The sequence below is a fragment of the Epinephelus moara genome, chromosome 23, assembly GCF_006386435.1.
Source record: "Epinephelus moara isolate mb chromosome 23, YSFRI_EMoa_1.0, whole genome shotgun sequence".
Lineage (NCBI taxonomy): Eukaryota > Metazoa > Chordata > Actinopteri > Perciformes > Serranidae > Epinephelus > Epinephelus moara.
In genome coordinates, this window is record NC_065528.1 from 16,971,881 (window position 1) to 16,999,552 (window position 27,672).

Genomic DNA, 27,672 nt, shown 5'->3' on the forward strand with positions numbered 1-27,672 from the left:
GAAGTTGTTTTGGGGCCTTCAAAATAAAAGCCTTACGTGTATTCCTAAAAATGGTGATCAATGACTGGCTGCACACAGGTTCAGAACCTTCAAAAGTAATTAAAGGAATACTTCATCCCTGAAAGGACCATTCATATACCAAGTACTTGCATCATGTTATGTTGAATTTGTGAAGAACACATTAATACATGGAGGTATTTCTGAGATGGTGGTAGCCAGATTGAACTACTGCTTTACATGTTTGTCCAAACTGAGGGTTTGATCAAAAATGACACCAAGGTTTCTGCAATGACAAATTATTGAATGGGAAAGAGAACCAAGACTGTGATTTTTAAATGTTTGCACTGTCTTGTCCTATGATCAATGTCCTTCAAGAAACCTTTCATGGGGACTGATGAAACATGTAATGTAATGATAGCATTTAATTTGTGTCACATAACCATCCCAATCTGTATAGATAGATAGATAGATAGATAGATAGATAGATAGACTTTATTGCCTGTCCCAACAGTGACAGAAATTCTCCTTTGACAAGGCTCAACAATACACACAGTTCACATTTAATTCATATGATACAGGCACATAAAGGGGTAGGTTAACATGCAATGTCTATTTTAGTTTCATCAGGGTGGTTACTGCAGGGGAAATAAAATATATTTAAAATAAAATAAGTTTTTCCAAGGCTTGAAAAGAAAAAAAAAATGTGGAGACTTGTAGTACATTAACCTGACCACCGGGGGCCGTAGTTGCCACGCCGGATACGTTTTATTCTGTAAACGTCCACCGGAAGTGCCTCATCACTCCGTCGAGCTTCACAGTTATTATTAAACGCTAGTTTCTGTGTCATGACTTTAGCCCCGAGTTGCGTTTTCAAACTCCAAAATGCGGCGTTACATTCGTGCACTAATGCTGTGCACGGTGTTTGCCGTGTTTTCGGGCTTGTACGTGTACAGTAAACTGCTCTACCCAGACGTGTCGGTCGGTGGGAACGGACCGAAGAGGGGCTTCATCCCACCGAGAGTCCCCGGAGGCAGGCGAGGGGCCGCGGACAAAACTGGGCCCCAAAGCCCACACTGGTACAATAGGTAGGACGGTTTTATCTGGGTTTTCCTGCTTTAAACATGTACAACTTGGAAATTAATTACATTTATACGATAAGCGTGAAGTATAGACGACGCTATCCACTCTGTACCACTCTGTGATGTATAGGAATGTGACTAACGGCCCAATGCAGACAAAGTACAGACGTTACACTTCAGTTACTTGTGTATGGTTGCAGACAGTAACGGTAGTAACGCGAGACTTGAACGGGTGTTGGACCTCACGCGCAGACCTGGTGATGGTTCCGAGATTAATTGATAACGTTACGTCAATAAAGTTGCAGATACAGTCGTCATATAAGAATAGACCAAACTAGCATTACATTTAGGTAGTTTTTCGTTGTTAAAATTTGGTAGTACGTAATAATAAAAGGACACGAACGTAAAATGCGTATTTAAACATTTATTTATTTATTTATTTATTCATGTATTTTTATTTATTTTAGATAAAATAATAGTAAACTGTGATGAAGACAGGCAAATAAAAATAATAAAACAGACTTGGGGAGATTTATATATAGATACATAAGAATTTTTTTAAAAAAAAAGTTAATATACAGTTAATCACACTTAATTGTATATTTTGCATATATTTTTCTACTCTTCATATATTTTATTTTATTTTTTATATGCCTTCTTTTGCACCAAAGTGGACAATATATATATATTGTTGTGCTGTGGTACACAAGTATGACCGTAGTAGGGCTGCAACTAATGATTATTTTCATTGTTGACTAATCTGCCGATTATTTCCTCGATTAGGCGACTAATCATTTTATCGAAAAAGGTGTTAAAATGTTGAAAAATGTCTGTCTCTCCCAAACCCAAAATTATGTCATCTAATGTCTTGTTTCGTACTCACGCCAAAGGGTTTTAGTTCACCGTCATGGGAGAGTGTGTAAAGCTGCCAATATTTGAGCGTAAGAAGCAGCAAAAAGAGTATTTAGAGGTACTTGACTATGACTCAAACCAATTAGTCAACTACTAAAATATTCACCAATTATTTTAATAGTCGATTAGTCAGCGATTAGTCGACTAATCATTGCAGCCCTACATTGTACAATGACAACAAAGATTTATCTTATCTTAATAAATTCAATCTCTAGGCATACAAAATTTGACAAACTGGAGCAAAAACATCAAGATACAAAACAGGAACCATAATTCAAAATTCTTGAACGACACACGACTTAAAGTTACATATAATTCAGTTTAAGGAGGGCTCACTATTCCTCCACTTGAATGCATATTTAAACATTTTTTAGAAATAAATTAACACTTGGAGAACATGCAAAAGTATATACATAGACAACATTTTGTAGAGGGTGTGCATTCTACACAAAATAAAGAGCAAAATAATAGTCAAACTTAATGAAGAGGAGGGAAAATAGAATAAAAGTAAAAAGACTGGGGGAGATTAATATATAAATAAATAAGGATTATAACAAAAATAAGTCAATAAATGAAAAGTCCAGGTGGAAAAAAATGGACAAAACAGGAGCCATAATAAACAAAAAGAAAAATAGTTTATAGTGATTTATACATCACTTTAAAAGGAGGGCTTACTATTCATCCACTTGCATGCTTATATAAACATAGGAAGTGATTACTGAAACTTCACACCTGACTGTAATTGTGTCTGCCAGATGTTTGTGTGTGACGAGTAGGATGAATGGCAGGAGCAGCTAATAAAGTTGAAAAGGAAGAGACAACACCTTTCTTCTGCGTTCCAGTCCCTTACAGAGGTCACTGCCATCATGGCTGTAGGCAAGACCAGGCTCAGTCAGTCAATCCATAGAATATACCACTGCTTAATGTACATGTTATCAGGATTTCTTCCAGTTGCTTTTGTTGGAACAAAAGTCCAACATGTAAACAGTGTTTTCCGTAATATAATACAAAGGAAATCACATTTGAGAAGCTGGAACCTGAGAATATTTTAGTTTAGACTGACAAAATGTGCATAATACAAACCTGTGAATTCCAGAGTCCTGACTATAATAACATCTACCTGACTCTCCGTCCTCTCCCTCAGGTACATCATGCGCCAGCGAGGCCAGATGGAGGCAGGTGGTGGCAGCGCCCAGAGCAGACCTGAACCTCCCATGCACCTGGCTGTGGTGGCCTGTGGGGAGAGGCTGGAGGAGACTCTCACCATGATCAAGTCTGCTGTGCTTTTTAGCGTCAAGCACCTCCACCTGCACATCCTCGCTGAAGATCAGTTACACGCCAGCTTCATGGAAGCCGTGAGTAGGAAATATTTGGAAAAATGAAAGTCTGGAAACTCCAATGTGCTTGCTGTTGACTGTGATTGACCCAGAGTTTGTGTTGATCGTATCTTACTCGCAATTTCTCGTGTAATCTGTCTTCCAGCTGGAGTCGTGGCCTGATTTTATCCGCTCCAGGTTCAACTACACAGTCTACTCCATCAGTTTCCCCAGTGAGAACGCAGCTGAGTGGAAGAAACTCTTCAAGCCCTGCGCTTCTCAGAGGCTCTTCTTACCTGTGAGTTTCTAATACAGAGAGGACTCTTCAGCACGAGAATATATCAGTGGAAACACATATTCAGAGTTCGCACAATTTTGAGGGGGGTAAATCAAGTACTGGAATATCTCTAAAAATAGCCCCTTGTACAATAAAGTGCTTATAAAGTGCTTGAAATTTAAGTGAACCACATAACACTGCCTTATATTTTGACCAAAGTTTTGTTGATCAGGCTATTATATTTAAATTTCTCAGAATCAGATATCGCTCAGCTTCCTCTCCTTTCCTCCTCGCCTTGATCATGTAACGCCTGACATCGTAGTTTTATTTTAATCCCCTTTGTCAGGCCACTGCAGAACATACCAGCAGTATGCACCACTGGAGAGCACCCACATTATTAATACTCTCAGTGACATCTGTCTCTGTGTGTCTCCTTCAATCTATTCAGCTGATCCTAAAGGACGTCGACTCGATCGTGTATGTCGACTCAGACATCCTCTTCCTGCAGCCTGTAGACCGCCTGTGGGCGTTCCTGTCCCAGTTTAATTCCTCCCAGCTGGCTGCCATGGCACCGGAGCACGAGGAGCCCCGTATCGCTTGGTACAACCGCTTTGCCCGCCACCCCTTCTATGGCAGGACGGGCATCAACTCGGGGGTCATGCTCATGAACATGACGAGGATGAGAAACATGTTCTTCAAGGTAGGACTGCTGCTTACTGTGAGTGTACTACTTCTGTTGGCCACAAGATGTCCTCCTGCTGCTGCAGATGTTGCACACTGAAGTCTGCGAAAGGATTCAGTTCCTGTTGCAATGTGAAGCTGCAAGCGCTTAACAACATGGTGACACAAGTGTGTATATGTGTGTATGTTGACAGAATGACATGACAGCTGTGGGGCTGCGTTGGGAGGAGCTGCTGATGCCTCTACTTCAAAAATACAAACTCAACATAACCTGGGGAGACCAGGACCTTCTCAATATTATTTTCCATCACAACCCTGGTAAGGCATGATGTGGGGATCACTTGTTACCGAGTGCTTCTTTGTCGCACTGATTTGTTGACTGAAGTGTTTGTTTTTTGTGCGTCTCCATTCCCAGAGTGCTTGCTGGAGTTTCCGTGCCAGTGGAATTATCGTCCAGATCATTGTATCTATGGCAGTAACTGTGCGTCAGCTGAAGAGGACGGCATCTACATACTGCATGGAAACAGAGGAGTTTACCACGACCACAAACAACCTGCCTTCAGGGCTGTATACGAGGCCATACGGAAGGTGGGCACACATTGGAGTGTTTGTACTGAATGTGAGATGCTTGGGTCATATTAAGCTTTGTGAAGTCAGAGTTCAGTGTGCTGTATAGACGTCTTCTCGTGTTTGTCTGAACAAGACTATTGATGAAATTAATGTCATGCACTGGGGGCATCTCCATTAATCTTTTAATAACTTTATTGTTAGTATCAGCCATCTTCAGGGCAGACTAGTGCTAAACTTATGATAAAAGCTCTTGAAGATGGCCTTGCATTTTTTGTGCCTCTGCGCTAGTGACAGCCGTAGACAGAGGCATTATGTTTTCGGGTTGTCCGTCTGCCCATCCGCTATTGTGAGTGCGGTATCTCAAGAAGGTCTTGAGGGAATTTCTTCGAATTTGGCACAAACGTCCACTTGGATGCAATGGTGTACTGATAAGATATAGGTGGCCAAAGGTCACTGTGACTTAGACATAAGCCCCTTTTTAAACAGGAATTGTGCCGTCTGAAACATGTTTTATTCTTACGATCACAGGTTGTATTCCATGACAACATCTATATATACGCACACATACTGAGTGCAGAAAGTTAGACAAAAAGGCATTTGGGGAAATTAAGTGACATGCCAGACACGGACTGAAAACGAGTAAGTGCACCCTGTTCACGGTCTCTTGGGTGCATTAAATTAAAAAAAGACCATGGTGAGTCTTTTCAAAGTGTTGTCGGTGTAATTTAGAGCAACCTCTGATGAAAGGAGGCCTTTTACAACCCCGGTGACACACCTGCTCTCCTCCACCGCCCTGTCCTTTTACCCCCCTAAATGAGATTTCGGATTGGCGCTGACCCTGAAGACCGTAAGTGTTAGTGACATCAGGTTGTCTGCGTCGCAAAACAAATCTCCGCCATTTCCAGAAGGTTGGAGTGAAAGCTAATTTCCCCCATGAGGATGTTTATGGGTTGTTTACCAGCAGTGTAATGATATTGACGACACCAGTGGCATTTACTTAATGAAGCCATCAACGTTGGGAGTCTCATTGCTTTCCTATTAACAAAGCATTGGACATAGATCAGAGCAATGGCTGATCCATACCTTATCCATGGCCTGCAGTTAGAGCTGCCGCTTTATGGGACAGGATCAATTACAGCAGAAGACACACACATGTACCTTTGCTGCTACAAGTGAGCATAACCACGCGCCCACAGCATGCACTAACACCCCATTTTTCCAATAGCCTATGTAGGTATTGATACTTTCATGTATGTGATTAAGTCTGGTTTTCCAGGAGTATAAATTGATCTTTTGTGTGTCTCATCTCACTGGACGGACCACTTCATCCATTTTGTGCTTGTTCATCTGCAGCAAAACCTCAGGCTATCTGCGTGGTGTTATGGAGTGAATAACAAACAGGACAGCACTACTTTGGCAGCTCTGTGAAAGTGTGTTTTCTGGCACAGAAAAGAGGACTCATATGCAGATTCACTTTAGCTCAATTTTGAAATACAGCATAGTTACAGGGAAATGTTGAAGTTCAAAAATAGAATGGCAGCAAGTTCTCAAGTCATTATTTGCTCTCACAAACAATGTGTGGAGGAGGACAGGCTCAGTATAACCCAACACCAAACATGGCCCAGTGTGCAATCCTGTGCTCCCATCTGCCATCCCCAACCTGGCTCATATACTGTGACGCACACATGTCTAATTTAATAGGGTTCAACTCTTTTTCAGTTCATATAATTCTGGTGTGCAGACCTGTTTGTGTATTTTTGTATTTGTTCTTCTGTCCAGCACCCAGTGTTCATTGTTTCTGGATGTGTGTGGCATAAAAACTTAAAGGGCCAACAAAAATAAGCCAATCTGAAACAGTCTTTCAGGCTACACAGAGAGGCTGAGGCCACACATACACACACACACACACACACACACACACACACACACACACACACACTCTCACACAACTTGGCAAAATAGTGACAGACTGGTTGGAGTGAACATATATACTGGGGCTGATTATGATGTGGAGCAGGTGTGTAATCAGGTGACAGGTCAGGTGAGGGTGTGAGGCAGGAAACACAGGTGCTGCTCATAACACTGATTACTGCTCTGTTGGATTCCCCCCACATTTTCAGCTCTTCTGTTGGTGAAGATTATATAACTTAGTCAGAGTTACGTAGCCACAAGCCAGCTTTCTGTTCACTAAAATCACAAAACACACACAAACTGCAAATATTTTTATTTAAAATTTATTTAACTAGAACAAAGGAATACTTTGCACATCTATTTCCAAACAGGTGTGTAGGAGAGGGACGAGCAGAACACAACTTGTCCCTAATGTTGCAGCATTAAAGTCATTATTTTGCAAAGTTAGACAATGTGCAGGAGTTTTTCTACAAATGTATTTAACCAGGAAATGCCTCATTTAGAAGAGTGTCCTTCCAGAGACAGGCAGCAGCACATTTAAACAAAGTTAGGCATTCAATATAGAGCAGATACAGACAATAAAATAACAATCTAACAACAATAAAAATGTCCCACACACCACTCAAAAGCCAATATCAGCAAATCGAGGATGTAGTAATGCCCACAGCAAGACAAAGACTGAAAACATGTTGTTTATGTTCGGCTGCAACCAAGGATTATTTTTTATTTCTGTGCCCCCACGCTGGTGAAAGCCACGACTGGAGGCATTGTGTTTTCAAGTTGTCAATCCGTCTCGTTCTGGTGATATCTCGGGAACGCCTTGAGGAAATGTCCTCAAATTTGGCACAAATGTCCACTTAGACACAAGGATGAACTGCCTTACGTTTATCTGCTGTTAACGTCACAGCAAGTCACTAATTCTACCTTTAGATTTAGATGTTTCAACAGCATATTCTCATAAACTGGAGACAACTGGATGTAAATCAGTGACCATGCCCTGTGTCCTCACACAAAGACTGTCCGTCTGCCTGCCTGTGTCTCAAACAGACCACAGCAGTCCATCCGTCATTAAGCCCCTCCTCCCTCCCTCCACTGCAAAAAGCCGAGCCCAGGAAGCAGCAGTTAAATTTTACAGCCGATGGTACGTTTAGAGTTGGGAGTCTGCACACCAACAGTGCCCCATCAGCCGCACAAAATCAATACACCAACTGTAAATGCAACTTTATGACCAGCGTGTGTACATGTGCGTGTGTGTGTGTGTGTGTGTAAGTATGCGCTCATAAAAACACCATTCTCTTTGTGACCCAATATCAGGGACCCAACCGCAAGCAAATGAGCTGGCATAAAAAATGGTAATTCCCCTTTGATTTCCTCGGAGCGTTGTAAAGGCTCCTTCATTATTGGGAAGACATGAAATTTGTTCTGTAATCCCTGGCTATCACTGGACGGTAAGCCTATAGCATAAAACTGACTCCCCAACAACGTGGACCGCTTTATGTTTCACCCAGCTGACCGATCAGATTAGATTTGGAATCCCCCCCTGAGTTCGGCGTGCCTCGCGGATTTCGTTTTTAATTTATCCAGGGAAAGATATCTTCCAAGCCCAAACGCCGCCCAAAGCACCACTTTGCTTACTTACTGCGGGAATCTGATCAATTCCACTGGAACAGTAGCAGGCTGAGAGCTGTCCTCGGGGGAGCTCTGATACCAGTTTGGGATTTCAGCTGCTCATTTTAAGTTTGCAAGCCTCCAACCTTTAGACAACCACCACCCCCGTGTTTCAGATCTCTGAGTCTGCCTTTATATGCAGTGCTCAGCCCTTGTTTTAAAAGTTTCTTTATATCAGATGCTTTTTGATCATGAAGCCCAAAGTTACTTCGCAGTTCTCTGGTTTAATAGTGAAGTGTATTAACGACACTTTCAACTGAAGTCTACACAGAGTGATGCCTGACTTACTTATGGTGTAGAATGTCCTTATGGTCACTGCTCTGCACTTGTATGAACTTTGATAATCTTGTCACATCTCTTGCCGCATCCAGATGCCAACTCCCTTGCTCCTGGATGCTAAACCAATACAGGGAGCTCAGTGCCCTAACTCTAACCCTAACCCTGCCGCAAATAAATCAATGTATGGAAAATGCCGTACATCAAACCAAACCTAACCAATGGATCATTTTGTCATTCCAGTACTCCTTTGGCGCCGACCCAGTGACTTCTTTATTGGATCCACTCGAAGAGGAGCTGTTGAAGACGACGCACACGTACTGTGGTAAATCCCACACACTCCTCACCAAGAAACTGGCACACAGCCTGGCAAACGTCAACAGGAAGGCCCCACGTGGACGGTGACAAAACCAAATCACAATAATGGGATGGGGGCCAAGGAGAAGCTTTGACTTAAGCCTCATAAGCTTGGTCAGAAAGACTCGATTGTGATTGGCTGTACAAACTTCTTGTCCTTGAGCAAGAAACTAGACGGCTTACTTGGACTCTTGCAAGCTCCACGCTGCTTTGAACAACAAGGGTTTTTGACTGATATACAAAAAATGGAACCACTACAGCTCTGTAAACATGTTTTACTTGGTTCAGTAACAGTGAACCTGAGTTGTCCAAAATGCATCTGTGGATAAATGAGTGGAGCTTTTAGATTGTTTTAGTGAACAGCTGCTCCATAAACAGTTGGATTGTCTCAAACTGAGACTGCTCTCCTTTTGTAAGTTGCTCTGCATAAGAGCGTGATGTAAAAGTCTTTATGAAAACTTTATGAAAGGCAGTCAGCCTTGTAGTGTCGGTGGACACATGGATTTTTTTTCTCCCAGGTGTTTCCATTATAGACTCTCACAACATTTTATATTTTACTGAGAACTGATGTTTTCTTTTTGTCTTTAAAGCATCTACTCTCTTCCACGTACTAACTTTCTCCTTTCAGTGCCTTTGGTTACTGTCTTAAGGTGAATAATCCTCATGGTGCAAAAGATGTGTAAAAAGTTCGGAAGAGGAGCTCTTGACTTTCCATATTGGAGAATTTATTGAACCATGTGAAACACTCTTATTGAAAGAGACAAAAGAATCATACAAGAACTAGACAAAGGCTTTCAGCAGGGCCTGGTTTTAAAGATGCATGCACTGGTCCACTTTTTCATCCTTCAGAAACCACTTCAGTACCGGCGAAATGGAAGAGAAGTTGTTTCAGAGAACATGCATGGAATAATAATTTCTGAGTTTGTACAGTGATTATGTAATAGTATGTGATTTTGCAGTGGCAGGGGCTGAGCATATGGGAACCTCTATCAGAGTACTGCTGTCCTGAAGTTTTGTCCATAGAAATAGAATGAGAGAGTAGAACTGATGTTCACTTAAAATCAACATAGCAGGATGATCAGAGGGGCAGCCATTTTTACGTGTACCATTGCTATTGCAGCTTTTGTAGCAGGCTTACTTTTGCATCTTCAAACCGACTTAGGATGAGTCACAAATCCACTGAGGTGTAGTTTTGCAGTAACGACCAAACGAGCAGTGAAGTAGAATGTTTTGAAAAAAGTAACCTGTTACTTGTAGCTGCCTCACTCGGTGAATTAAGGGCTTATTTCATTCAAACCACATAGCTGGTGATTGTTGGGACAGTGGACTAAAGCCCTGTTTCTACTCAACACTTTCAGTATGGTACCTTAGGAACCAACAGTAACCCTTCAGACATGGTACCTAGACCCTAGTGTTTCCACCGCAAACAGTACTCTTAAATGTGGGTGGGGTTGTTGTCACTCACTGCTCCGTCCAGCGCTCACTGTATTTCCTCATTACCAGTGACACAGATGGAAGTCTGCACCTAGTTTATCGTCCACAGAACGAAGCTGCACGCTGATATTTTCAGAACAAAATAGAACAGGCTGCAGTGAGAGTCTCTCTCTATGGGATATTTAAAAATAACGGATTTGTGCATTTAGTCCTTCTCAGGCAAGCTCAGATGTTTAGTGTTGCCGTAGCCCACAGGAACAACACTCCACAATGCTTTTTTGCCCCCTGCCGCGTGAGGATTAGAATATATGCTGTCACATAACCTGGTTGAAATTAATATATATAAACGCTTGAAGATCCGCTCATTACTAAAAGTGTATGTAATATACATAAAATAAAGTAATGGTCAAAGTTGTCACAGTGAAATTTAAGGTGTGTCGATGGATTCACGTCGTCACCTCATGCACTGAGTAACATAACAAGTTAATGCTCCACCTTAAAAGTTGCCAGCAGTCGGCCCATTGAATTAAGTTATTTTTCTCCGACAGTGGTTACGTGAGCTTCAAAACCAGCCACATTTCAGCCCTGAGCAGAGTGACTGTCCGCTATTGACCAATCAACAGACTGCAGTGTTCACAGCTCCACTTGACCAATCAACAGACTGCAGTGTTCACAGCTCCACCTTTTAGTTCCAGATCTGTGTGTTAGGTACCCCAACAGAGGGGGGACCAAAAATGGGGACGGTACAGAACGGTTCCATTGGTACCATCCACAACAAACAGCTTAATGTCCTTTCTATTCATTCTGTTTTATCCTGTTCTATATTATTTTATCTGTTACACAGGTGACCTCGCCTCGAAATGGGATGATTTACAGTCATGGGTCATTTTTATATCATGTAATGTCAGTGTACAGTTTTGCGATGTCATGTGACTCCACACAATCTTTTGTTTTTGTGTTCAAGTGCGAACATCTCCATGTTTCTAGCACATTGCTGATACTATGAAATCTTTTAAAAGCAGATCATGCAGATAAGCTAATAAACATCCTGTTTAGGTTTGTTTACACTAAAGCCAACACTCATAACGTGGAAAAATTGCTGTTGAACATGTGAATAAGCTACAACTTCCTCTCCTGATGCCAAAGCATTTCTTTTTATTGCACCGTTGAATGTATTTCGAACACTATGGGGTGGAAATCAAAATGTTTTCAGTACTTATGCCGGTATGGTTGTAATGTGAGGATATCCTGACATGTTTACTTGTTTATTTGTCATCTGTTGTGCTTTGTGCATGTTTTTTTTTTTACATTAAAGAGTGTTGTGGCATTTGTACAGCAGTGTGTCCTGTTTAGCCACCAGAGGGTAGCATATTTTTTTATATGTCCACTAGTGTGTAGGGATGAAAGATAGAAAGGTATGTTTGGAATATGTTTGATTTTAAAGGAATAATTTTAAGGAAAGGTATCAGGTATTCAAGGTTTGGATCAGGCTAATATAAACATCTCATATTATATTTTTCTCTTTTTACTTGTATAAGGCATCTTAGTTTATTCTATAAGCTTGAAGATGATTGATGCTAGGGTTCTATCCCCTCCTTGGCCAGATCAATAGACTTGCCAATAATCTATGACTCGGCCACCGAAGGCGCTACACCATTTGTGCTTCAGCTCTATGGTGCTCATAAAGTGTAAGTGATGGACCAATAACAGCGCCTGTCTGTGACACTATATGGCATTGACTATGGAGAATGAGTTTATGCTTATTCCCATTAGGTGGGGGATACAAGCGTCCATTTATGGCTCCGGAGCTAGCTTGATTCATTGCACTAGAAACATCCTTCATTCATCACTATATATCCATATGAGAGCTTATCAATTACCTTTATTGACCCTGTGTGCTTAAATGCAACATGTAACAGGCCAGGTCCCCGGGGAGATGGAGAGACAATGGCTCGGCTTGAGCGCCATGTTGAAGAATTCAATATCGTCCATCCTCCAAGGCTTCATTTTCCCGAAACTACATGTTTTATATCGCAATAAATAACTCTGATTTTATTTCTCTTGTGCCGTCGCGGCAGGGGGAGAAACTATTTAAAATAAATATGTGACCTCCAGCATTTAGAGTGGGTCCAGAGTGGGTAGAGTGGAAGATGAGGGGAAAATGGGCACATCGCAGAGTGATTAAATGTGTGTGTGTATGTGTGTGTGTGATGGATAAAAAAAGAAATAGTTTAAAAAAAAAAAAAAAATTCAGGTAAGGTTGACCAATTTTCTCTCATTGTCACACGACAAAAATGTTGAAGAGCAGAGATGAGTGCATAGTGGGAGGACAGAGAAAAAGGCTGATGGAGTGTGTTAGTGATGAAAGAAAAGAACAAGGCTGTCATAGCCAATATAGCAATTAGGGCACTTTGCTGCTCCAGAGCTCCATCTTTTGGTTATTGCTTTCCTGAAAAGCAGAGTTGGACCCATAAATGGTATCATCAAAAGAAAGCCGCAGCGGAGAGATCTCCAGAGAAACAAACATATTCCAGGTTTGTGCACCATTTGGAGGACGTACAGTGTGGCAGGGAATAAACAGCGGCCTAATTATGGACTGTATTACTATTTACTGATCAAATAGGATAAACAAACACTGACGTAAAATCTGACATTGATAAAAAAGTGCAGCATGACAAATCTTGTTTCTTGTAGTGCAGTTTGAAGAAAGCAAAAAATTAAGGTCTGATATTACATATGTCTGCTCTAACATACACGCAGTCCACTGGAGCCCAAATGTGCTTCTTATTGCTTTATTGCTGCTCTATGATTCATTAACCATTAAAGGAATACTTCACCCCAAAATAATCATTTGTATATTAATGAATTACCCCGTTTTACCTTGAAATTGCAAAGACCAGTTCATTTTTATAAAACATTTTTGATGTATAAAATCGGATTGTTGGTTACGCACTGGAGCTAACGTTAGCTAGCTGTTTAGATCGCGCATTTAAATATAAATGTTCAAACTAGGGCTGTCAAAATAATGACTTAATTTCGATTACTTAATCACAGAAATAAAAAAAACACATTAAAAAAATGACACTGATTAATCGTGTTCCGTGGTGCCTTTGACCTGGTGCGCCATTGAAAGCCACAGTGGCTTTGTCACACAATGAAGGCAGACGAAACGACACTGCTCGGCCCCATGAATTGAACATTTACATTTTTTAAAAAAACACCCAGATGGAACTGTTGATAGGAGCACTGTTCCTATCCTAGGAATTTTCGCAACACAAAGCATTTAGCAGCGAACCTGGAGGTCCGAGCTAGCACAGCCTCTGATGCTAGCGCAAGCAACCAGCCTCGTTAAGCCACACGCAACCAGGTGTTCAGACACAAACTGAGTAAGTCTACCTGTGACCGATTAACTATCTCCCTTGCAAAATGGATTGCAATGGACTGCAGACCAGTTGCGGTGGCAGAGGACAAGGGGTCAATTGTGCCCAAAATCCAGCAGCTTTACTTCGACACATCTGCCAAAATTCATTTGAATTGAAATTTTTTAAATACTTTCACAGCAAAAACCGATGTATGCAGTTAATTTAGATGAATTAATCACAGAGCATGTTTTTATTTAGATTAATTTTGTGGTGACTCCCTTCCTCTGAGGCTGTCATAAAATCAGAATATGTGTCCATTCCTCAATTACCCGGCAAGTATTCATATTCCTTTCGTCCGTAAGGGTCCACTGATCAAAAGAATCAAAAGTGTCTTTCTAGAAATGAATCTCTTCACTGAGGAGTTCAGGTAAATAGGCTTTGATAAGGTGCTTGTTAAGGTTGCTTAGCAACCTCAGACGCGACCTGCCGCTGCGCTCTTGAAAGCCGGCTCAAAAAAAGGCACAAAAGTAGCACCCAGTGTCCAACCTGGCGTTTTCCAGGCCGGTAAAGACGCAGCATGTGAACGGCCCCTAACTTAAGTTCATCAAGTTTTCTTCATTAATTCAAGGTTCAAGGGTGAGTGATTGATATACAGTTGATCCTTTAGGAGGTGAAGTATTCCTTTAATGAAGCGCAAGTTCAAAAACAACCAGGTCTCACTCCAAAGTCATCGAAAACCAGCGCTTGGGCAGTGACTTCTGGCGTCAGGTAACGATGAATAAAGCCGTCCTTTAAAATCAGCATGATGCACGGCTGGTCGCCATCGGCCGCGAAACATGGCGGGACAAGAACAAAAGTTAAGGCGGTGGAAGTCCATGTAGGGTGGGTGGAAGGGTGGTGGATGGGTCCAACAAACACCCACTTTCACTCGTATCCAGACATGGAAAGTCCATGACCCAACGTAGATATGTGACGAGATCGGAGTGAGAACATGCTGTCAAAAACTGAAAACCCCTTCGTAAGTAATTCTTATTAGAAATAGGTAATTATTTCAATATGGGCTCTGTGAGCTTCGGCTGTGTTTGTACATGTCATTCATAGTGAGAGTACGCTTTGATTTAAAGTAAAGGTTCCTCATATTCATGCGACTTTCCACACAGACGACATCCGTCTAATTCTGACAGCTCAAATCACACACAGTACATGGATGCATAATGCACACATGTTCAAACGCATACACAGCCACAGCATTATGTAGAGAGGCGTCACATAGACACACTAACTTATACGACTTATGCTCCGCACATTTGAGCATGTATGTGATATCGTACTCCTAGATTACACAGCAGGGGGTCATTTACATGTTGTAATAGGGTCTACATATCACTGCTGGAGGAGATGAGAGGGAGAGGCGTACAGGCCTGGATGTTCCCCACAAACAGAATGTCATGTTCTGCGTTTCTTATTTACACACGTGCGACTCCGGGGTACATTTGATGCCCAGTGAGATGGAATATGACATCTTTGCTCGCACTGACACCGAATCTGCTTCAGTGATTCACCCAGTACGTCACATGAGGAGAGAGTGTGAGTGAGAGTGATGGGTATTTTCGGCAGATTGGTTTATTTACTTCACAGCTTATTTTCTGTGTGTGTTTGTCAGACTCGACACGGCAAATGCCACGAAGCCAAAGTGTGTCTCTGTCCAGCTCTCTGCTAGATCTGGCTGCTTTCATGGCAGACAAGCACTCAGGAATCTTCAGCCATTATCAGGCTTTCTGCCAAAATGTGCGCCTTGTTTTTGTCCTCGTTGCTGTGAATGCACGTTCCATCCTTCTTCCTTTTCAGCCTTTGATTTTACCCCGCCATCCCCATGTCCTGCCTTTCTTCTCGCATTCCTAAATTCCTATCTCTCCACATTATTTCAACAAGAAGCTACGTTTGAAATCCACCTCAGTGTCTGACCTAGTTTCTCATGCCTGATTTCCTTTTTTCCTGCACCCATCAGAGGGCACGCAAACTTCCAAAGACAAACCACACTGCGAATACAAAAATACCCAATGTGCTCATCAAACATGCTCATTTTTAAAAAAAAAAAAAAAGGAAATGGCAAGAGAATGTTTTCAAAGACAGATTGTGTTGCAGACGTTCTCACCTCCAAACATTTCAAGAACGCCAGTGTGAGTCTGCACCTACTTAGAAATGCTAGCCTTGGGGATATGAGCTCCTGTGCTTTGTACTAGACCGCCAGCACACATGAGAGCCAACACAAGCCTGCTTCCGAAAGACAAACGCATCCAAGGACAATAACGAGACGCTATTGTCTTTTTAAGCATGTGAGGTGGTGAGTTACTGCTTGCAACAAAATGAGATGTTCAGGAGGGGTTTTGAAGTGGTTTGAGCAGCCAGATTCACCATATAAATATAAAAGCTAGTGACGGTGTCAAAAGCACACAGCTCCGTGATTCTCTACAGAGTGCTAGTCTCTTCTTTTGTTAAAGGAAAAGTTTGACATTGTGCTTGTTAGCTTTCTTAAAGCTTGATTGCATGGCAATATTAAGCTACCACGAGCAGCTAGGTAACTCAAGTGGGATTTATACTCGTGCATCAGCTCTATGCAAAGCCTAAGCACGTGGCCTGTGCCGTTGTGAGCATTTATACCTGTGCGGTGGTGTGTCTGTGTCACTCTGCAGTTACACCTCCAAAACATTAGTCGGCGGCGGGGATTATGTGAAGATGTTTTGGGTAAAATCACCCATATGGGCATGGAACCCTTGGACTATTCCAAAAAGGGCCCATTTTTCAGCTCATTTACTACCCACATGGGCCCCGCATACAAATGTTGACTCGGTTTGGCTTTAAAAAAATCTTTTGTTGCTGATGTAGAGTCAAATGTATCATGTGCCAGCATCACACACACATCAATAGCTTAGTATGCCGATACATACTAGCATACTACACTATGTTTTTATTAAAAGAAGTCAACGCTGACCATGAACACCGGTCTCCGAGTTGAAAGTCCTGTGCTCGCTTGACCTATTCACCACCATCCCTGCCCTCTATATCGACTTCTTCCATCTTAACAAAACATACACAGAGTTTGTCACTTTTTATACAACGTCCAGAAAGTGCGCCAGGCTTTGAAGCCAATTTTCGTAGTGGCCAAACAGCTGAATTACAATTTCCATGTCCGTCACATGATGCCAGTGGGCCCAAAAATACCTGTTCTCCTAGACTTACATTGTGAAAGACATGTCTGTAAATTAATGCATACATTTCTTTGAGCATCGCAAAATGACTGGTTTTACCATCAGGATTTAATCCATCTGGTCCGATAACATTTTGAAAGTCTAGAAGAGTGGCGTGATTTAATCATTCCATCCTCATTAAGGTTAGCAGAGGGTTAAACCGGAAGTAGCCTGCTTGGCCAGTAGAAGTTAGCCGCTCGGTTTGAGAAAATCTTTAGCGCACTTGCTCTCTGGGCCCAACGATGTTGAAAATTTGGGTAATTTTACACCTGGAAAATCAAACTTTTTTGGTGTTATGCACCACTGAGCAACTTTCATAGGAGCAAACGGGGCAATGTCTCCAACGCTGTATCCAGTTCTCTTAATTCATGCTTGACTATGTCACCTTACTACCTCCTTTACTCCCGTTAGAATTACCATGGGCACAAGAGGGCGCCACCCTACAATAAATGTAAGTATGGGTTGTAATAAAGTTTTTGCATCGTCGACCTCTTTGCACTGATGTGATATAAGGTAAGGGCTGCAGTAATTACATTTTACAATACATTTTTTGCAGAGAATGTCAGCAGGGTAGGAGCATAAAGCTGCACATTTATATGCACATGTGCACATTCACACAGGAAATGCATACACACACATCACACTCATTCACACACACACACCACCTGCTCTCCCCAGTCTATAGATCCTATATAAAACTTAAAGCTGAAGCAGAGGGGCGCAGAGATAGAGGGGCTGACATCAGAAATGAGAGTGACCATGCCGCTTTTATATCCCGGCGCACCCTGACCCTCTTCCTCTTCTCCCTGCCGCATCCTCATCGCACAACAATAGATTTCCCATTACTGCTCCCTCCTTCACTCCATCCCTCAATCACAGCCTGACAATATTTACCCCCAGAGTGGTCTGATTCAGAAAGTACCTCAGCGCATGCTTGTGTGTGTGTGCTCATGTGAATTCTAGTTCATGGCTGAAAAAAGGATGTTATAGAAGCATATATGTGTATGTATGAACATTGGAGTCATGTGTGCTTGGTGTGAAGTGTATAGCTTTATTGTATTCCAAAAGCCCAGAGCTTATCTTTTCCTCACTCCCCTCTTTTTTTACCCCACTCTCTACAGTCTCTCACACTCACACTCACACACACATACACACACTCTCTTCCCCCTGTGAGCTTTTCAATTAGGTAATTACAGTGGCAGTGAATAGAGCCTGCCTGGACACTGGCGCTCTATTGTAGAAGCACCTGTCCCCCCATAGACAGCAATTACCTGCCAGGCTGGAGGGGAGTTGCAGGCTATTGTCTGTGTGCATATATTTGTGTGTGTGAAACAGCGACCTTGTCTGTATGTGTCTGTTCAGCCTGTGTATGTACTGTATACGCACCTAAACAGGTGTGTTTGTGTGTACGCTCATTTCGGCGCTACAGGGTCCATTGTGTGTGTGTGTTTGTGTGTGTGTGTTTGTGTCAGAGCTGGTGGCGCGCAAGAAGAGATTGTTCTTAATTATATTCCATGACAGTAATGCAGGAAGATTTAGAAAGTCTACTTTTATTTCAGCTCATGCTCACCAACGCGATATCAACCTAACTTCCATTGTGCAAATGTGGAGTGTGCATGTTAAATGCCAGTGCTGCTTTCAGAGTATATAAGCAGCGTGCAGTGGGAACAGACCAGCGTGATTTTGCCTGCAGCATCTCAGATACTGCTGGCGCCTACGAGCAGCACGTTCACCACGTTGTTAAACACTTTATTAACATTTTAAGCCCCACTGTGGAGTGAATCAAAGTGCACTTTTTTTCCCAGCGTGAGCAGAGTAAGTGTAATGCTTTGTGCGAGGCTGTAAATATCTGCCCTATAGTTCACTTATATATCTGACCACAGGGTCAAGGCTCAACAAAAAAGGTCACGGACAGATTGACAAAGGAAATTGAATCAACTACAATACGCTAGAGTTGTGCGTGCACAAGTTACAAACTCAGTGGAGGATATTTTAAGAAAAATCATTCCTTGACAGTGCACTTGTGATTAAAAAAAAAACACCCACAGGGTACCTTGTAATATTTTCTTGTGTCCCCAAAAAGAATATGATGAAATGTTCCACTTTAACTCCACCTAGAAGGTAAAGTAAAAACTGCACTTGACACGGGACTTCCTGCACAAACACTGATATTTTTAATAGGCCAAGCTACTGTCAAAAGCTGCTTCAATTGTTTTATTCACGTGACCCAGATTTTAAACAAAATGTCAGCCTGCAAAACTACACTGTACACGCAAGCCCCCAGGAACAGCACAGGACTCTAAAGGCAATTTGACATAGTGGCCAAACCATGGAATTGCAGCTTCCAGGTCTGCCATGTGATACTATTGGGCCCAAAAAGACTTTTTCCCATTGAGTTACATTGTGAAATAGATGTCTGTAAATCAGTGAGTACATGTTTTTGAGCATCTGCTATCAGAATTTGATCCATTTGGTGCGATAACATTTTGGAAATCTGAAAGAGCTGCATGCAAAGGGGAGGGCCAAACTGAAGGGAAGCCGCTTGGCTGGTGGAAGTCTTTTGTGCACCTGCTCTATGGGCTCAATAATGCAGAAGATGCAGGTCATTTTGTACCCGGGAAGTCAACCTCTTTTGGTTTCATGCACCACTGTGCAACTTTCCTAGTAATGAACAGGACCCCGCCTTTGACAGTGTGTCTTGATAAATGCGTGCAGACGCCATACAGTTCGGTGGTCAATGAAAAGGTTCAAAGAGTGTCACGTTAAAGATGATGTCACAGCAGTTTCATGAGGCTTTGCTATGGTGATCAGCTGAAAATCCCGATAACGAGGAGGTATCTGCTGTGCAAAATGAAATACAGAAAAGGACCCTTGGTCTCCTATGAGTAGAGGAAAAGTCCCCTAGCTGCTAGGCTAATTTATACAATGTAAAATGCCATAGGCTTGTGCTAAAAACATTAGCATGTTGTATTTGTGAGGAAAATGTGTCCAGATAAAGACAAGTGTTTGTCTGTGAATGCTGCGAGTTATAGTGAAGCTGATTTGTGTACTTGTGTTTGAAATTGTCACTATTGAGCCATATTTAAAGTGTGTTTTAGGTGTGATTTGAATCAACTAAACTTTACAGCACTTCACAGAAACCTCTGCTGCCAACTAGTGTTTGGAGGTGTAACTACAGAGTGACACAGACACACCACCGCACAAGTATACATGCTCACAACGGCATCGGCCATGTGCGAGGACACAAATATAAATCCAACGTAAAAGACCACGACACGCAAACATCAAAGAACTAGTGGGGACAAAAGACGGCTATTGCATCGCCTCACAAATAAAATGTAAAAGAACAGCAACCGGCATGTTGCCTTTCCTCTGCCACTACTCCTGGACTGTTTGGACCCAGGCAATGAGACTCACACACTTATCTTCCATGAACCTCTTAACAGCTCAGGTGCTCTCACCTTGACACTAATATAACAAGTTTGTTTTGATCTCATGTCCTCTTGACTTTAGCTGTTTGTTTCCTTTCCTCTTGTCCGCTTCTCTTCTAATGCATTGAGCTGAACTACCAGTCAGAGTGATTTCATTCGTCACTGGGCTGAAAAGCAGGTGACAAGGGCCCTCTTGTGCCAACACTGCAGGACACACTGCAAAAACTAGGGCGACAGACTCTCACTGATGGCCCGACATTGACAGCCAAGACCTCTGAGCACAGTGAGAGTAGCTCTTGAAACGTAACCCAGTCTAGTCCTATACAAATAACATTCAGAACAAGCACACACAGTTAATTTAATTTCACCTCCTGAGACCTGGACTTCTGTTTGGTATCCATTTTTAATTTCTCTGAGCTATCTGGGGTCAGTACGACCTGATGAGTATAAATGTCGTCAAACAGGAAGTAGTTTTTGGAAGAAAAAACATGTCCTCATACGGGATGATGGGTATCCTTTTGATATTTATAACTGTGTTATAATGTATAAACTGTTAATGTTAAGAGACAATAATAAAGTCCCAATGTCTTCAAACGAGATGATAATAAAGTCCCGTTGTCCTCAAACGAGACGATAATAAAGTCCCAATGTCTTCAAACGAGACGATAATAAAGTTCCAATGTCTTCAAACGAGACAATAATAAAGTCCCAGAGTCCTCAAACGAGACAATAATAAAGTCCCAATGTTCTCAAATGAGACGATAATAAAGTCCCAATGTCTTCAAATGAGACGATAATAAAGTCCCAATGTCTTCAAACGAGACGATAATAAAGTCCCAATGTTCTCAAATGAGACAATAATAAAGTCCCAGTGTCCTCAAACGAGACGATGATAAAGTCCCAATGTCCTCCCAATGTTTTACACTGGTGATGTCAGTTGTACTTAAAGCCCCTACAAGGAACTTTCATTTTGAGTTGATTTTGGCGACCCTGTGGACAAAAGCGGTAGTGTTTTGCCCGAATGAAGCCTACATTTCCCATGAGCTCTAGCGCGTATTGTCGTAAAGATGCTTACCTGGCTCGCACATGTGTTTGTTTTGGGCATGAATGAAACAACAAGATGGGAAAACTTTGCCCCCGCTCCTATCGGGGATCCCAGCTCACCTCTGCCGCGCCCCAGCTCCACCTTTCCGGCGTAAGCGCCACCACACGTCTGAGTGCGCCACCGCACACTCAGACGTGTGGTCTGGAAGTGATCTGGGATGGACCCGGAGACAGTTTCCTAAAGGTATGGATATACACTATATAGAAATAGCTTATCTTCACGTATGGATATACACTATATAGAAATAGCTTATCTTCACACCGATGGTCTCATTTGCCGTTGTAGGTCGCGCACAGACATCAGCAGAAACGAGAGACTTTTGCATATCCAGTTAAAAGTTCCTTGTAGCGGCTTTAAATATATATCTGGTGTGAAACGCATCACTTTCACCGCATTACCTTTGCTTTGAACACAACATTTTATTACGCTAGTCTACTCTGTAACAACATTTATTGCACGTCTGTTGGGCAGCTGCTCTTCCTGAGGTTTCTTCCATTTTTCCTTGTTAAAGGAGAGTATTTTCTTATCTGAAGCCAGTGTCCAAGGACAGAGGGTGTTGTAAGCTACATGGATTGTAAAGCCCCTTGAGGCAAATTGTGATTTGTGATACTGGGCTATGTCGATAAAACTGACGTGACACACTTTGTAGTTTCAGCTTCTGTGAACAAGCAAGGAATATATTTGAAACTTTCTTTTTTATCTAAAGCAGTTTATAACAAGTGGAGGTAAAGTGTGGATGATGAACACATTAGATAACCATATTTACATTTAGCCAATGGCGTGGAGCGCAAGGAAAATTTAGTGTGTATTAAATGGTTTGACAACCTGTATTAACCATGTTTTCATGTATAATAGATGCGCGCAAAGTAAAGCTGTGCCAGGAGAGAGGAGAAGTTTTTGGCTCTTTCACAGGCTGCAGCAGCTGTACTCACTCGTGAGATCAAATCCATTAAATAACGATTATGTCGTGTTTACACATTGCATTTTAAAAAAGCTTACTTTCTGGCATAAATGTGAAAATGATACAGGAAACTGCACCCCCAGCTACTTGTTATATTTACCCAAATGACACCATGGTGAGTCCTGTGCTGGTGTCTTGTTCTGTCAGCTCCCTGGTGTGTTAATTTACGCCTGGGTCCATTTTACAGTGAGCACCTATTGATCTGCTTGGACACACACTTAAGGCTCTAAAGCTCTGTTAAGACAAGGCAAAATGCCTGCTACATATTGATGGTGTGTGTCTGTGCATGCAGTGAATCACACCCTGTAATTCTTAAACCTCTCAAGGTGGCAAAAAACGTCAGTAACACCCTGTCATGCCTGTTCCCATGACGATAAGGATCCACTCTGTTAATTAAAGTCCTTTGCTTCCCTGTTGTGTTGCGTGATGGACAGGTTAAAGTGTGCCATTAGGGCTTACAAGTGCACAAAAACACTAATACCTGAATGTAGTGGGGCTGTGACTAAGTAGAGGACTCTAAATGCTTCATTGTCTCTCAATCTGTTTACAGCTGTATTATTTCCCCAGGTAAAAGTGGTGACGCACGAAGATGATTCGCCGTCACATACACTCTACCGCTGACTGCTTTGTGGCTCCTAAATTATGTCAATGAGTAAAATGCAGAGCAACTAATGGTGAGGCATCTTGGCAGGGCTCCAAGTCGACTGTAATCAAATGCATTCAGAGTTTATCAGCGATGTTTATCAGGCTCGGCGCTCTTGATGTTCCGGGCGGAGGATGTGAGACAGGATATGAGGCTGATGGTTGTGATCAATCACTGATAGCATCACACGGAGCTAACGAGGTCTCCTAACGAAGGAACACGGAGAAAAGGATGTAATTGGGAAAACTCGTGATTATCTACCTCGAAGATGGATTCATACTGTCTGGGGAGACTTGGGAGGGAGGGAGAAAGAAGGAGAAGTGAAATAAGAAAGGTCAATACTGAAGCACTGTGCAAGGCAGTGAAGTGTTTAGGAAGACAAAGACAGCAACAAACAGTCATGTCTCCTGTCAATGAATCCCTGAGAGACAACTGAAGCCCTACCGCCTCTGTTTCAAGATAAAATAGACCTTAATTGATCCTACACTAAATGGCCCAAGATGCTTGATTAACATTGCAAAATAAATGTTAACATAGTTTGAATATACTACATAGAAAATTAAATACACATACATAACAAACGGGGCTGTAGCCAGGATTTTAGAAATACTGAGGTCATGGGCCCGAAAGGGACAGTTAAACCCAAAATCAAAAATACATATTTTTCCTCTTACCTGTAGTGCTATTCGTCAATCTAGATTGTTTTGGTGTGAGATGCAGAGTGTTGGAGATATCATCTGCCTTCTCTGGAACATAATGGAACTAGACAGCACTCAGCTTGTGGTGCTCAAAGTGACGAAAATTACATTTGAAAAACTTGTGACCTGTATTTATAAAACAGCATGTAGGATCCATAGCCTACTAAAAATGTATGTGCGGACAAAAGCCAAAAATGGCATGTGCCAAAAAATATTCAACAATGTCTACAGTCATGGCATCTCACCATCTACGTCAGCAGTTTCCCATCTCCAAAATGTTTGTAAGCATGGGTCAAAGTTTCTCCCATCGAGACTGTTTTTATAGATCACAACTATTGTGTGGGAAGTGGCGTACGCCTCTTCCAGGCCTTGTTTTGTGCGTACGCAGTGTTTATAAATGAGACCCCTGGTTACTCAAGATATTCCAGAAGAGACGACTGGTTGCTCTGTATATACAAATGTAAATCAAAATCTTGTGTTGGGTGCTCGTGGTGAACGGGAAACAAAAGGATCGACAGGAAGGCAATCTAGGCACTCTGAAAAAAATATACTACAACACAGGTATGGCCCCACCTATGTAATGGCATGAACCAATCTGAGGCCACCACATAATGGTATGACAGGTTATATGGGTCATGTGATGACTTCGGATTGGTTTTGAAAGCCCTGACGAAGACCTGCCGTGGTCGAAACATGTTGGCTCTTTTAATGATGTAGCCACTACAATTAAGTCTTTTTAATATTAGCGTCGTCAATTTTCTATATTTTTTCGGTGTGCCTGGATTGCCTTCCTAATCCAGACCTTGTTGTGAGCAGTTTCACGTAGGAAGTATTTGCTTTCTACCGAACAACACCCGTTGATCACCACTCAGAAGGAAGAGTGCATCTACTTCTAGCTCACCTGGCTCCACTGAGCTAGCAGTAGATGCACTCTTCCTTCTGAGTGGTGATCAACGGGTGTTGTTCAGTAGAAAGAAAATATTTCCTACATGAAACTGCTCACAACAAGGTCTGTGGATTACATTGAGTAAGCAGGTCATGATTTCCGGCAAGAGACATTGCTGTTGAGTTTTTCAAAGGTATTTTTTTGGCACTTTGAGCACCACAAGCTGAGTGACATCTAGTTCCATTATATTGGAGAGAAGACGACATCTCTACAGCCGATATCTCCAACACTCTGCAACTCATACCAAAACAATCTAGATTAACAAATAGCACTACAGGTAAGAATGTATTTTTGATTTGAGGATGAACTGTCTCTTTACACATGCTTACGAACGCATGGAAGATGCTGCAGGACACTGTTTACCACTTATTTCTTACCGATTTACCTACTTCCCAAACAACGCAGTCATGGAAATACAAGTGCTTTTTCAATGTCTTTAATCCGTCCCTCTTGACGAAAAAGCATCTCTTTTCTCAAGTCACGAACCAGCAGCAGTGAGGCAGACAGAACCAGCCTGTGGATCCTCCTGCTGGGGCGAACATATTAAGGGCACTTCAGCTGCTCAGACAGGCTTCACTTTGATCTGGGGATACACAGACTCCTCAGTGCTGACAGTTTATGTAAGCAGCAGATCCCAGCCTGTCGCTCAGATCAGCGCCACTTTGGGGAAAGAAACGGCTCACGCTCATTTTTTATTTTTTTCCCAGAGCATGAATGTGGAGACGCACTGGGAGACAGACAGGGGTAACAAAGCAAAATAAAAAGACACTGACACATGTGGGTCTTGAACACGGAGCGTCTCAATTGAAGAGGAATGGTGGAGAGGTCTCGGGCATCTCAAACATAACAGTCAGACCGCAGTCAAGGTCGTGGCACAGCGTGATGACTTCCGAATCTTTACGTGCTGCTGCTCTGATGGTGAAATAGAAGTGAAATCAACGCCCTGAATACCGTCCGATGGAATGATTCCACTTTCTAAGGGCTCATTCATTAAGAGGTTAATGACTCGAAATGTGAAATTAATTTAACGTCCGCTGGAACATTCGCTGTAAGTGTGTGTGTGTGTGTGTGTGTGTGTGAGGGATGGACCGTGCTCAGTCACTGGCCTAATGTTCTTCAAAGTCAAGATGAATGGACCCCTCCCTTTTTCAGTGAACTCCATTTCTCCTGTACCGATCATAGATATGGGCTGTTGCTTTTTTCCTAGCCAGATTCAATTTATGGTTTAATTAACATTTTGGAGCCAAAAAGACACTCTTATGTCTTCAATAGCGCAGCTGGCCTGAGATGTATTTATGGATATAGTGAATTGAAAATGAAAAAGCACAGATTTTGACTCTGAGATTATTATATCATTTCACTGAGCCACATATATGAAGTCACACCCGACAGCTGGTGGAAGACTTGCTTACTGTCAGTGTACTGTTAACTAGAAAAAAAAGAAGCTCCATTTCTTTGTTCACCGGGGAGCAATAAAAACAGATGGCTACTAAAATGATCCATGTATGCAGTATGATGACAATTTCTGATCATAATTTACCCGGAGCTCATCACAGTAATGTTGTGTTTGCAAAGTGCTTAATTCCATTTTGATTCAGTGCTGTCGTAAAAAGACACAGTCTTTGTGGAAGTGAACACTATTTCAGTTGTCAGGCCGGCTACAGGCTTACTGTCGGTTATATTGGCCGAGGCTGATTAAAGCTTTAAATTTTGATCGCTGGTGATTCAGGCTCTCAATATTGGTCAACAGTGATTAAGCTGTCACTGCAGGGCAAGGTCATTTCCGCTTCCTGGTAATGATGCAGACTGCTTTTTGTTCGCTGACGTGTTTTCAATATCTAATGGCTATTAGACTGGCAAATGAAAGAAACTAAATTGAGACCATCTATTTAGTTAACATCTATAAAATAGAAGGTATAAGTGATACAGTCATCTTCAGTGCATTTCCTTTGTTACCGGGGCAGATTTGATAAAAGGGGTGTGGTTCCTGGTGGATCAGTCAACCTTTTCTGGTGTTGTACATTTCTGCAAACTACAGATATGTAACATTCGTACATTTTCACGTAGCAGATATGTGAAAACTTTACATTTCTTAAGATTAACAATGCTGTGGTTAACGTGTGGTTATGTTTAGGCACAAACACCACTTGAAAACCACCAAGAGAGTATGTGTCTTTAGCCATGCTAGTGCTTTAGACATGGCAACATTCATCTGTTGGTCAGTCGGTCATTTAGCAAAAGGGTGCTTTCACACCTGCCCTGTTTGGATCAGTTCAATCAAACTCAAGTTCGTTTGCCCCCTAGGTGTGGTTCATTTGGGTAGGTGTGAACACAGCAATCACACAACCGGACCGAGACCTTCTTGAAGAGGTGGTCTCGGTCCGGTTACAAACGAACTCTGGTGCGGTTCGTTTGTGGTGAGAACGTGTTCCGACCTCAATCCGAACCAACCATTGTTTGGGTTAAACATGAGCATGTTACAGTCCTGGAGGATTATTAATGTGCACCTCCTCCTGTACTGCACGATGAGCAGCACTAAAATCAACCTGCGTAGTTGTCCCTCCATTGTGACATTAGAAAGTGTCACTTTTATCTTGCTTGTTATGGTCCGGCTCTAAGACCATCACAAATAAGGAAACACATGGGGAGTTACATAAAAATAAGTAATTTATTTTAACAACAATTCAAGAATAAACAATATAACCAAGTATTACTCCATTAAACAGAAGAAACTGGCAAGAAAACACTCTGCCAGGTCAACTCAAGATAATGCAAACTAAACTATACAAAAACTCAA

At 42.1% G+C, this 27,672-nt stretch overlaps 1 protein-coding gene across 1 annotated transcript; it reads left to right on the forward strand.

The window, feature by feature from the left end:
- The first annotated feature begins 801 nt into the window (after nucleotides 1–801).
- Nucleotides 802–11,120, forward strand: gxylt1b (glucoside xylosyltransferase 1b). The gene is made up of 7 exons (XM_050036641.1): nucleotides 802–1,085; nucleotides 3,136–3,346; nucleotides 3,474–3,605; nucleotides 4,033–4,284; nucleotides 4,460–4,583; nucleotides 4,681–4,853; nucleotides 8,934–11,120. Exons 1-7 carry the CDS (start codon nucleotides 883–885, stop codon nucleotides 9,093–9,095), a joined length of 1,257 nt encoding a protein of 418 aa, XP_049892598.1. The 5' UTR covers nucleotides 802–882; the 3' UTR covers nucleotides 9,096–11,120.
- The last annotated feature ends 16,552 nt before the right edge of the window (nucleotides 11,121–27,672 follow it).